At 45.3% G+C, this 13,547-nt stretch overlaps 1 protein-coding gene across 3 annotated transcripts in view; it reads right to left on the bottom strand.

Annotated features, from left to right (window-relative positions):
• Nucleotides 1-206: 206 nt before the first annotated feature.
• dnai4 (dynein axonemal intermediate chain 4) overlaps nt 207-13,547 on the bottom strand; it is a 172,634-nt gene continuing 159,293 nt past the window's right edge. For 2 of the 3 annotated variants that reach the window (XM_070886135.1, XM_070886136.1), the window contains exons 14-17: nt 3,975-4,073; nt 2,731-2,960; nt 1,124-1,274; nt 207-395 (exon numbers count right to left, since the gene is read on the bottom strand). In XM_070886135.1, the coding sequence (XP_070742236.1) occupies nt 282-395; nt 1,124-1,274; nt 2,731-2,960; nt 3,975-4,073 (594 nt within the window). In that variant the 3' untranslated portion in view covers nt 207-281. The remainder of the gene's footprint in view (nt 396-1,123; nt 1,275-2,730; nt 2,961-3,974; nt 4,074-13,547) is intronic. The other variant, XM_070886137.1, reaches the window with a different exon arrangement.

The raw sequence follows: 13,547 nt of genomic DNA, 5'->3' as shown, positions 1-13,547 counted from the left end.
GTTAATTTATGTTTTAATTAACCTTGTCAAGTTGACCTAAGTGCCTGGCACTAACCAACCAGTTAGAGTTCTTTTTAACCTGTTTATATACAGAAAAGAACAGATTACAATCATTGCAGAGTAAAATCACGCTGAAAAAATGCTACATAATATTCTTTAAGAATATAAGCAGCTATATGAAAATACTTCAAAAATCACAGAGTCAATTTATTTACAATATTATTTATTATAAGCTGTAATGTTCAGAATTATGAATTTTACAAATGTAAGATTTTAAAAAATTACTCAGTTGTCTCACAAATATTAGTACTGAACTCCTCTGCTGAATCTTTGTAAGCATCGCTAATTGCTTGGCTGGCCAATGTGGTCGAAATGAGGTTAGTTAGCGCAAAGAACTGTGAAAGGAAGAGGAAACAAGACATTATTAAGAACTGTGGTATAAATGAGATTGAAGTCCTAGACAGTTATAAAGGGTCAAAAGTTAAAAATCCCCAAAGATTGATGGTATTTATCCCAGATTACTAAGAAAGGGACAAGGGAGGAGATTTGTGAGGCACTGATGGTTATTAATAGAGAGCCGATGAACACTGGGGAGGTCCAATAGGTTGAAAACGGACTAACAACAAACATTCACAATTACAGACTAGTTAGTAATACTTGAATACTGGGAAAAATTATTGGGGAAAATTATAAATACATGCATGACAACCTAGTGAACAGCAACCAACATGGATTAATGCGAGTGCAAGTGTGCAGAATCGCCACTTATATCAATGCCACGTATTCCTTGTACCCATGTGACAAATCAGATTGCTGCTTTTACCCAAGGTTATGTTTTGCTGTGACAGTACCTCTCAGGTGTATAACTCGTGATGGAAAATCTCAGCTAGGATTTGTCTACTGTTGACAACTTTGAGTATTGTATATATATTCATGGGAACATTTATGTGGAAAATCAACAATGATCCCATAAACTTGGCATACCAAATGATTAGAAAAACGGAATATCGAAGATAAACAAAGTTATTAATGTACAAGATAGAGGCACTATTATTGGAGATTTCAGTTAGATGAGAGAAATTCATAAGATGCTGTAAGGTACTATGCCTAAAATGCAACTTACAGAATCATCCTGCTGGAGCATATTATGGATCTCATACACGATGACCTGTCCATCGTTGTCACCAATGAGAATGCAGTTTGTGTTTTTAGCAAAGAGTATGGTAGACAAACGTAACCCTTCATTGGCTGGGCAGATAATAACAGGATCCAATCTACCAAAGGATGCAATAGCAAAATGAGTAAAAGAATGAATATTTTGATTATTTGCTCTGGTAATTTTGTGCTTACTACAAAGGAATGGACTCTCAAATGTATGGAATATAATTTAGCAATCTCTTTCTTAAATTAAGTTTGATCACATGTATTTCATGAATTTCTAATCACTGATCTCCAACAACTATTCATATCAAGTTGAACAATGGAGAATGAAAGTCAGTGAAGTCTCTGTCCAAACCTTCACATATCTCATACCAGATGGTGAGCCATACTTATTAAACGTGAGATTTACCACCCTTTAAAGCTACATACACATGAGTTGAACCTTGTTACCGTGTTTGCCTACATAACAACAGTGACTACACTTCAGAACAATTGAACAGCTGTTAAGCATTTTGGGATGTCCTGAGAACATGAAAGACATTACATAAATGCAAGTTCTTTCTTTTTTTAATCTCCCGAAGACACAGCATGGCTCATTCCAGTTTTCCAGCTGCCTCTGCTGCACCATACTGGTGTGAACTGCCCGCCCCAACTGTGATTTGGAACAGGGTTCACGTCTTTGTCTCCAGTCAGTCGAGAGTCCTGTTCTCTCGCACGTCTGCCAGTGGAACGTGCACCCCGGAATTCCAGGCCCTTTATCATTATCCACTTATTTTGATTGGCTTAAATTACTTCCACAGCGATGCCAGATGCTACTCATTCCAAACTTTTATTGGCATCCAGCCTGCTGTGGCTGGAGTATAAAGTTTAAATTCCAAAGGTGCCTCCCCAGTGATCCCCCTTGGTAGATTTGGTCAGTGGGCTTCACCCTTCTTGATGCCCAGGTGGTAACTGGCCCTTTAAAGCTGCTCCAGCACCAGAGTCCTCTCTGTTCCCCCTTCTTGTGGCAGGCTTCCTTTGGCACAAGTGGGAACCTCACAAAATTGTACAATGTATTCTACTTAAGGTTATTTATTCTCCAATTTCTCCCCTCTTTTCATGAAGGTGCTGACAAGTTTTTATAGGATATGGTTCCACAGATGCTTGCAGAGCTCCAGTACCTCACCCAAGCATCCACCCTTTATATGTGATCCTAATATTAACAGGGTTTTTGACAGTGGCGGGCATCATAGCCAGTCCCTGATGTCCATATATTACTCTTTCCAACAGGACTCACTGGATAGGAATCATGATATTGATCATAAATGGGAACTGTCGCTGATTTCCACCAGTGCCCCCTCACCTCCTAGCCAGGGGCAGCAAAGGCCAATTGTAGAACTCCAACTGCTATCATGGTTGAGCTTTTTAAAAAATCATTTATGGGATGTGGACATCGCTGGCAAGGCCAGAATGTATTGCCCATCCCTAGCAGAATTAAAATCAGAACTAAGGTTATTGGGAAATACATCTTTCCAAGATTAACAGCAACTCTCAATCTACAATATTTGAATAGGAAAGGGAAATACTGACATGCTAACAGCAAGGTTCCAGATTTCCACTCTCTCCTCATTCACTGCTCCAAACACAGTGGCGGAATTTGGTGACCACATGATGTCGTGCACAGCCTTCGTGATATTGGAAGAAAAGCGGAGAACTGGTCTCAGTACATCCTGGGTCCATAAATGAATGGACCAGTCAGCAGAGCAGCTCAGAAAAGTTTCCATAGAAAATGGTGACCATGTCACTTTATACACTGGGCCCTTGAAATGAAACATAAAAGAGTGTATAGTAGTCATGAAAAATAGTTATTAAATTTGACATGATGATGGTGATTACTCATCTGAACATTACGCTCTTTTTCCTCTTAAGTTAAAAATATATAGCCCTGTTCACTCTTCCTTCTTCCTCCATTCTCCCTGTGTTAAAATCAAGACTCAGTGCATCGTCTTCAACTCTACCTGATTTGTTTCCAGGGTCTTTTCTGTTACTATTTTCAGCTTTGGTGGTGTCCTGTACTATAGGTTTTGACCCTTGTCCTAGTTTCTCAAGAAAATAGGAAATGGCTGTGGTAATTACTGAATATGCAATCTACTTTTCAATGCAGTTACTGTAAAACTCAGAATGGCAATTAAAAGCGCTTTGGTCTCAGAAAAACATATTGACCTTGATATTCCACTGGGATTCTACTGGTCTCCCTCTGTAACTCCGGTGGGAGACCAGCTAAACTCCCATGGAAATGGCATAAGCGTCTGAAAATTGCCATTCACACCATTTCCTTGAGGAAACTGCAAATCTCTGTGGGAGTTACGGTGGGAGAATGGTGGAACCCCCTCAAAATTTCAGGCCAATAAACATGCTCCATTTTGAATCGGAATCTGGACATTATTCTCATTTGCATAGAATTCCAAATTAACATTGACCACCTGAAAAAGAAAAGCATGCAGTTTGAACAATAGAATGAAGGTATTTGAAAAAAAACACAACTGCTGGCAATACTAGAAAATGAAACCACTTAGTGACATTCCTCTGTTTTTAATGGGGGCATCAATAGAGAAATTTCAAACAAATACATTGGGGGGAGGGGGGGATTTTAACTGCCAGCGAATCTGGGGCAAGAGTGACCTAAACTTTTCTTTTGGGGCACAGAGCATTCAACCCTTGCCACAAGCTGGGATCTTCCTGATGTGCATTATTTGGTTCCACATAAGCAGTGCATTTATTAACTGAATCATTGGTAGAGCTAAGTTAAATTTTGTGCTTCAATTGTCACATACCTTGTGGACTCCATAGGTTTCTAGGAACTGTTCATTATAGGAACACGAACATTTATGAATATAACCCTCTTCTGTGCCCGCCAGGTAAATATTAGCTTCCTGCCACAAATCAGAGCATCAAGTTCAAGGGCCACATAATTAAGTACAATACAATTTACAGAGCTATAAATTGTATAAATAAACTAGTAAAATTGGGTAAAAATTATTTCATGCTGATTTTGAGGGGATTAATCCTTAAACTTTTCTCTAAAGGTCATGCGACATCTATATCTGAGAGGCTAGGCAGGCAGCTTGCTGTCATCAGACCTCTACCAAGTTGTCAAGAGGCAAGCATAGCAATCTTGGAATGACACTCTTCTTCCTTGCAAGGAAGCACTTAGCCTCTGTTCAGGGCCTTCCCATCTGACATGGTGAGATTGGGAATCCGTCCTGTATAGGGTGGAGTTGAGAAGGAATTGAACCTGTATTCCACCTGTTATATTTTGATACTTTTGATTTTTTTTCCTCATGGGAATGGGTTATGTTTACAAGATGTAAAAGCAAACCCACACAGGTTTACAAAGGAAAGTTACAGGCTACAAGTATTGGAAAATATGTATTAAAGTCAGATGCGCTAGTTTCAGAGATGTCACAACTCAGCCTATTTTAAACTGATACAAGAAGGATTTACTCCCTCATCCTAAACCCATTAGGCAGAATAATCTGGGACATCAAGCAATTTATAGCTGGTCTCATTTTACCAAGCATTTCTCAGTTTACCTTTGAAAAGATGTGAAAGGTGTGAAGGACACGACATCCAGTTCAGATCAAATGGATTGCTATTGTTACACCCTGGGTTACGCTATCATATATTGGGCACTGCAGAAACACCTCCAAATACAAAACACCTGAGACTGCTTACAGGAGCATAACCCAAGAGGTTATGTAAGGCAGACCCTAAACTTGTAACACTGCATGTTGATAGTACTATGCAACACCATGGGCCCAAGTTTCCACATGATTTGCGCCTGATTTTTAGGAGCAACTGGTAGAGAATGGACTATCTTAGAAATCGCAATTTTCCACATTTTTTTTTCTGCAGTTCTAGTGAGGTAGAACAGTTCTACCTTAGAACAGAATTTTTTCTTCAAAAGGGGGCGTGTCCGGCCACTGACGCTTGATTTCAAAGTTTCCACAGTGAAAACGTACTCCAAACTAAAGTAGAATGGAGCAAGTGAAGATTTTTGTAGAACTGAAAAAACCTGTTCTACACATTAAAAAATCAGGCGCAGGTTACAAATTAGGCGTCCAGTACGAGGTGGGGGGGAAGGGAACTCATTAAATTCGACAATAAATCCTTATTTATACTTCTACAAATATTATACAAATAAATCCAACCTGAATAAACATTTATAAGCAAAGAAAAGATTAAATAAACCATCTTCCTACCAGTGTGAAAGTGCTTCAGCCATCGTTCGAAGGAAACCGCCGTTTGTTGCCACGCAGGGGAGGGAGGGGAAGGAGACAGCAGCTTGTTGCCGCGCAGGGGAGGGAGGGGAAGGAGACAGCGGCTTGTTGCCACGGAGGGAGGGGAGGGAGGGGAAGGAGACAGCGGCTTGTTGCCGTGGAGGGAGGGGAAGGAGACAGCGGCTTGTTGCCGCGCAGGGGAGGGAGGGGAAAGAGACAGCGGCTTGTTGCCGTGGAGGGAGGGGAGGGAGGGGAAGGAGATAGCGGCTTGTTGCCGCGCAGAGGAGGGAGGGGAAGGAGACAGCGGCTTGTTGCCACGGAGGGAGGGGAGGGAGGGGAAGGAGACAGCGGCTTGTTGCCGTGGAGGGAGGGGAAGGAGACAGCGGCTTGTTGCCGCGCAGAGGAGGGAGGGGAAGGAGACAGCGGCTTGTTGCCGCGGAGGGGAGGGAGGGGAAGGAGACAGTGAGAAGGGAAGCCTCAGTGCTGATGTGCTGATGGCAATGTGATTTTATTAAAAAATGTTCAAAAATTAAACAGCTACAAAGAACTACAAAAATGGCCGAGTGCCAATGTTTTTTTTTCATACTGAGCATGCGCGAACGCTTCAACGCGCACGCGCAGCATTGCCGGCAGGAAAAAAACTAATTTAAATAGTACCCGCCCCCTCCCACTTACAAAATCGGCGCGAGTGTAGGCTCCGCCCCCCTGGGCGCCGCGCCAAACAGACAAGGAGCTGCAAAGCGCTCGAGAATAGCGCGTTTTTTTTCTGGCGCCGTTTTAGGCGCGAAAAACAGGCGCCCAGCTCGGAGGGGCGCCCGTTTTTTATCCTGTGGAAACTTGGGCCCCATATTGCCAGATAATTTTTTATGTCTGATACACATTTAAAGTTCAAATTCTAGGAGTGGTCTTCTGCAGTTGGAACTGAGACACGTCGACATCGAGTAAAGGGTAGCTTTGTTATATCTGACCTATCAGAGCTTAATTGGCTTCATCTGCTGCTGAAACCCTCATCCATGCCTTTGTTACCTCTAGACGCGACTATTCCAATGCATTTCTGGTTTTCCTCCCATGTTCTACCCTATGTAAATTTGAGGACATCCAAAACTAAGCCGCCCGTGTCCTAACTTGCATCAAGTCCCGTTCACCTATGACTGCTGTGTTCACTGACCTACGTTGGCTCCCGGTTAAACAACGCCTCAATTTTAAAATTCTCATCCTTGTTTTCAAATTCTTCCATGGCCTCACCCCTCCCTATCTCTGTAATCTCCTCCAGCCCCACATATCCCAGAGCTATCTGCGCTCCTCTAATTCTGGCTTCTTGACCATCCCTGATTTTAATCGCTGAGCCATTGGTGGCTGTGCCTTCAGCTGTCTAGGCCCAAAGCTCTCTAATTTCCTGGCTAAATCTCCGTCTCTCTATATCTCTTTCCTCCTGTAAGACGCTCCTTAAAACCTACCTACCTCTTTGACCAAGCTTTTGGTCATCTGTCCAAATTTCTCCTTATGTAACTCAGTGTCCAATATTGTTTTATAACACTCCTGTGAAGTACCTTGGGATGTGTTATACGTTAAAGGTGCTATATAAATGCAAGTTGTTGTTGTTTATGCTGGCATAGAGTGCCAGAGCACTAATATCTTAATAAGCGTAGCAAATTACAAAAAACTTCACACTGTAGCTAATAAAATACAGAGTAAGTATAGACAGGCTCATTATTACAAGAATGGAGGTAAAGATCTTCACCTTTGAGTAAGAATTAACAAGATAAATTACTATACAGAAGCTGTTAACTGAATAGATTGCTAGAACAGAGCCATCTTGTGTACAGATTGAGTAACTACTTGTGCCTTTATATATAGAAATAGAGGGGATGAATTTCCATACGATAAGTTGTACCTCTTTTACGCGAATGGAAAAAAATTTGCACACGCCGGTAGTTTGGAAATGTTTACAAGGGTTTCCTGGGTCTGCTCATTTGCATATCCAGTGGAGTGCTGTTTGGCATAAAACCCATGTAAAACAAGTGTAATCTGTTGGAGTACAACAATTACTTACATGCATAATCCTAAAACACTTTCCCCAAATTTAACAGGTTGATACTTCATCTCTGAGTGCAGGCCATCGTGATGCTCTCCTCCATATAGTTTTGGCTCCAACGGAGCCTGACCTCCTCGTCATGTCAAAGTGCAGCCCTGTTATATGGTAAAGTTATGAAGGGCACAGCAGGCTACAACAATAGACTCTCCCAACCTGTTCAGGCAGTTTCTTTAAGACTCCAATCTTGTGGCACTCCTGTCTGGCTATTCAGGTCACTCTTAGTGGGATCATTATCCATGGGAGCGAGTGATAGGCTTTGTCACCCAGAAGCCATCTGCTGACATGATTTTCTTACCTGAAGCAGTCAGGAAGGGCTGAATTTCAGGTATAACAGAATCAATATCGACTGTTTTACACTATCGCCCAAAGTCAAAGTTACCCCCCTTAATTTCTATTTGTCTCAGCTGATTATGGGAACTGCTGCATCTTCTCATTTTCAGTCGAAATTATCAAGTGCTTTGTGTTTGTGTAAAAGTAGGAAACTCAGAGCTGCCACTGGTCTTCATTATAAGTAATTGAGGACACATGGGACTCGGTGGGCGGACTGTGGGAAGGACCAAGAAGTGTGAAGGAACTCAGGAGGGGAGCAGCTTCTGTCTGATCTTCCTGCTACAAAAATTTAATTGTCACAATTATGCACCGGAATACATTGAAAACTGCAAAGAAATTCTCTCCCAGAATGCTACATCACAGCAGCAGGTCATTTGGTACCTCATGTCTGCACTGGTGTTTCTCTTCATATGGACAATGCAGTCTGTAAAATATAGTGCAAAGCATTGTGGAGAGTTGGGAAAGTAAAGAAGTGCACATACATCAACTGTCAAGAGTTTCAACCTATGTGTCAGCTTTTCACAAGAAAAATCTGCTTTTTTTCCACTCTGGAGATTGTCAGTATCAAACAATCAAATTGATTGAAGGTTGAGATTGAACAAATCGATCAAACATTACTTTCAATCATTGTTGGTTGTGCAAGAACTTGAAGCAGAAAAGATCAGCTGATGATTTCTGGGATTCTGCTGCAGATATGTTTGCCCCCAAAGATGGCCCCTTTAAAGAATTTTCAATATTCTGGGGTGTACCTGGCTCTTATTTTGTGATGACTTATTAGGGGTACTTTTGACTTTGGATGATAGTGTAAAACGGGCGATATTCCATTTGACCCAGTTCGGACACCGTGACTCAGTTGGTAATGAGTCAGAAGGTTGTGGGTTCAAGTCCCATTCCAGAGATTAGAGCACATAACTTAGGCTGCCACTTCAGTACAGTACTGAGGGAGCGCTGCACGGTCAGAGGTGTCGTCTTTTCAGATGAGATGTTAAACCAAGGCCCCGTTCTCTCCTCTCTGTGTGTCATATTGTCTGTCTCATTCCACACCACTCGCTCATTTTTCTTTGCAGGGCAATACTTCTCAACGGCAACGCTACTGGGCCTAGGAAAATGGAGGATGCTGCGGGATCCGCCACCAGCTGATGAAAGAGCAGCGGCCACCCTCTTTTTGCCCATAGTAATAAATTAGAACTGGGTATATCTTAAATCCCTCACACCCATAATATTTGGAAAAAATGTTGGATCTCTGTCACCTTTACTTTTACTTATAGTCATTATCATCATGCACTGATAGTGCAGCACTGACATTGCTCATTGGTGCCGATCTAATTCCAGGAGATGGCATAATTTATCTACGGCTTCCTATGTGTTGAATTTCCCCCCATAGTCTCCTCTCGTCCATGCAGATTGGGTTCTGGTGTTTTTCCTTAAATGTACTCAGACTTCCCTAGCCCTCTTACGTTGTTCCTCCTCCAACATGTCTAGTAAATTGAGATTTGCTGGTGCAACCTTGGTGGCCACTGAACCTGCCAAGTCCCTACATTAAATATCTCCTGCTCTGCTCTGTGCTGAACCTCTGCCAATTGCATTATCAAGACCATCTTCATCATTAGGAATATTATTATTGAAGTGCAGGCTCGAAGGGAAACATGAGCAAATTTACACATAAACCTTTAATTGATATGTTTAAAACAAAAATCAGTCTAACAGCAAGTTTATGTATTAATTTGTGTTAAACCAGATTACTCCCCAGATTGACACACATTTAACATGTGCATTAAGCTCTAAGGCACAGGAGAATTGAATTTCACAAGTGTCAGCTTGGAATTAACATTAGTAGAGACCACTTGCTTCCACTCCAGGGACTTGAGCAGATAAATTTAGGCCGACACTCCTGTGCAATGCACTGTTGGAGGTGCTGTCTTTCGGATGAGACGTTAAACCGAGGCCCAGTCTGCTCTCTCGTGGACGTAAAAGACCCCCACGGTACTATTTTGAAGAGGTGCAGGGGAGATGTCCTGGCCAATATTTATCCCTCAATCAACATAACAAAAACAGATTATCTGGTCATTATCACATTGCTGTATGTGGGAGCTTGCTGTGCGTAAATTGGCTGTCACATTCCTCACATTTCAACAGTCACTACACTCCAAAAGTACTTCATTGGCTGTAAAGCGCTTTGGTCATGAAAGGCGCTATATAAATGTAAGTCTTTCTTTCTTTGTTCATTAGACCCAATCCTTCCTCTTTGTGCTGTAAACAATATCCCTGCACCAGCCACAAGGAGGTGCCAGGAATTTTAACCAACATAACTCTCCCTTCTAATTTTCTCTTCTTTATGCTGGGAGATGACACAGCACATGCTTCCAGCCTTGAAATGTCTCAGACTGGGAACTGAATGGAACAATACCTGTGAGCAGTAGCACGATAATGCTCAGCACCACTGTGCTACTAATGAGAGAATTTTTAAATTTATTTTATAAAGGGGATTTAAAAAACAGAATACTAAAAATATTAGTCATCACATCATTCTGTCATTTATAACTGGGTGATTAGTGGTCGAACCCCAAATTTCTTCTGATTGCACTCTGATACAATAAGTATATCGGGTTAGGAACTCTGCATGCCGAATAGTTGCACCCCTGACCTCATCTCACTTCCTGGTGTTAGGTGCAGGGAAAAGAAAGGGTTAAATTATCACTGAAGATTGGGCCACTGCTGCTGTCACAGCGGCCCTCAGGTAGGTAAGGAAGGGTGGGTAATCGGGCCTCAGACCAAGGATTGGGCAATTGTTGGCCACAGGGTAGTGACCATTGGCAAACATTTAAAAATCACATGGATGAACTTCAACAATTGTATATCCCTGTCTGGAGTAAAAATAAAACGGGAAAGGTGGCTCAACCGTGGCTAACAAGGAAAATTAAGGATAGTTTTAAATCCAAGGAAGAGGCATATAAATTGGCCAGGAAAAGCAGCAAACCTGAGGACTGGGAGAAATTTAGAATTCAGCAGAGGAGGACAAAGGGTTTAAATCAGGAGGGGGAAAATAGAGTATGAGAGGAAGCTTGCTGGGAACATAAAAACTGACTGCAAAAGCTTCTATAGATATGTGAAGAGAAAAAGATTAGTGAAGACAAACATAGGTCCCTTGCAGTCAGAATCAGGTGAATTTATAATGGGGAACAAAGAAATGGCAGACCAGTTGAACAAATACTTTGGTTCTGTCTTCACGAAGGAAGACACAAATAACCTTCCGAAAATACTTGGGGACCGAAGGTCGAGTGAGAAGGAGGAACCGAAGGAAATCCTTATTAGGCGGGAAATTGTGTTAGGGAAATTGATGGGATTGAAGGCCGATAAATCCCCAGGGCCTGATAGTCTGCATCCCAGAGTACTTAAGGAAGTAGCCCTAGAAATAGTTAAAAAAGGAGGGAGAGAGAAAACGGGTAATTATAAACCGGTTAGCCTGACATCCGTAGTGGGAAAAATGCTGGAATCAATTATTAAGGATAAAATAGCAACGCATTTGGAAAGCAGTGACAGGATCGGTCCAAGTCAGCATGGATTTATGAAAGGGAAATCATGCTTGACAAATCTTCTAGAATTTTTTGAGGATGTAACTAGTAGAGTGGACAAGGGAGAACCAGTGGATGTGGTGTATTTGTACTTTCAAAAGGCTTTTGACAAGGTCCCACGTAAGAGATTGGTGTGCAAAATTAAAGCACATGGTATTGGGGGTAATGTACTGACGTGGATAGAGAACTGGTTGGCAGACAGGAAGCAGAGAGTCGGGATAAATGGGTCCTTTTCAGAATGGCAGGCAGTGACTAGTGGGGTGCCACAGGGCTCAGTGCTGGGACTCCAGCTATTTACAATATACATCAATGATTTAGATGAAGGAATTGAGTGTAATATCTTCAAGTTTGCAGATGACACTAAGCTGGGTGGGAGTGTGAGCTGTGAGGAGGATGCTAAGAGGCTGCAGGGTGGCTTGGACAGGTTAGGTGAGTGGGCAAATGCCTGGCAGATGCAGTATAATGTGAATAAATGTGAGGTTATCCACTTTGGTGGCAAAAACATGAAGGCAAAATATTAGCGGAATGGCGGCAGATTAGGAAAAGGGGAGGTGCAACGAGACCTGGGTGTCATGGTACATCAGTCATTGAAAGTTGGCATGCAGGTACAGCAGGTGGTGAAGAAGGCAAATGGTATGTTGGCCTTCATAGCTAGGGGATTTGAGTACGGGAGCAGAGAGGTCTTACTGCAGTTGTACAGGAACTTGGAGGGACCTCACCTGGAATTATGGGCCCAAGTTTCCACACGCGCCTAGAACGGCGCAGTCCAGACCTGGACGCCCGTTTTTCGCGCCACAAAGCGCGCCTAAAAAAATCCTCGGTATTCTCCACCTACTTGCTGGTCCTCTGGCCCTCGGCGCAGCCAGCACGAGCTGTGGGGGGGCGGAGCCAGGTCCCTGCGCTGAAAACAGTGCCGGGACCTCTGCACATGCGCGCTACAGTGGGCACGCAAGTGCAGTAGCTCCAGACGCCGAACTGTGTGGGGGGGGGGCCCGAAGCACGCAGCCCCTAGCCCTGGCTGAATGGCTGCATGAATAAGGCTCCTCCCACGGCCAGCACCTGCTTTCCCCCCCCCGCCCCCCCCGACCAGACCCGACACTCGCTCCCCGCCCCCCCTGCGTCCGGACCAGACCCGATACCCGCTCCCCCCACCTCCTGCCTCCAGACCAGACCTGACACCCGCTTCCTCCCCCCCTGCCTGCAGACCAGACCATACCTGACACCCGCTCCCCGCCCCCCCCTGCCTCCGGACCAGACCAGACCCGACACTCGCTCCCCGCCCCAGACCCGACACCCGCTGCCCTCGCCCCACCCCCCCCCCCGCCTCCGGACCAGATCCGACACCCGCTCCCCCCACCCTGCCTCTGGACCAGACCCGACACTCGCTCCCCGCACCCCCCCTGCCTCCGGACCAGACCCGACACCCGCTCCCCGCACCCCCCCCACCTCCGGACCAGACCCGACACCCGCTCCCCGCACCCCCCCCACCTCCGGACCAGACCCGACACCCGCTCCCCGCACCCCCCCCACCTCCGGACCAGACCCGACACCCGCTCCCCGCACCCCCCCCACCTCCGGACCAGACCCGACACCCGCTCCCCGCCCCCTCTCCCTGCCTCCAGACCAGACCCGACACCCGCGCCCCCACCCCCGACTGACCCGACCCGACCCGCGCTCCTGTTCCCGCTCCCCAACTCGACCCGACCCGCGCTCCGCCCCCCGACCCGACCCCCCTCCCACTGGACCCGACCCGATTCCCGCTCCCGGACTGGATCCGACCTGACCTCCCCCCGCCCCTCTCTCTCTCCCCCCCTCTCTCTCCCCCCCCACCTCTCTCTCCCCCTCTCTCTCCCCCCCTCCCTCTCTCTCTCCCCCCTCCCTCTCTCTCTCCCCCCCCTCCCTCTCTCTCTCCCCCCCCTCCCTCTCTCCCCCCCTCCCTCCCTCCCTCTCCCCCCCCTCCCTCTCTCCCCCCCCTCCCTCCCTCCCTCTCCCCCCCCTCCCTCCCTCTCTCCCCTCCCTCCCTCTCTCTCTCCCCCCCCTCCCTCCCTCTCTCTCTCCCCCCCCTCCCTCTCTCCCCCCCTCCCTCCTCTCTCTCTCCCCCCCTCCCTCCCTCTCTCTCTCCCCCCCCTC

The sequence above is a fragment of the Pristiophorus japonicus genome, chromosome 8 (genome assembly GCF_044704955.1).
Source record: "Pristiophorus japonicus isolate sPriJap1 chromosome 8, sPriJap1.hap1, whole genome shotgun sequence".
NCBI classification, from domain to species: Eukaryota; Metazoa; Chordata; class Chondrichthyes; family Pristiophoridae; genus Pristiophorus; species Pristiophorus japonicus.
This window is presented reverse-complemented; position numbering and strand designations above follow the sequence as displayed.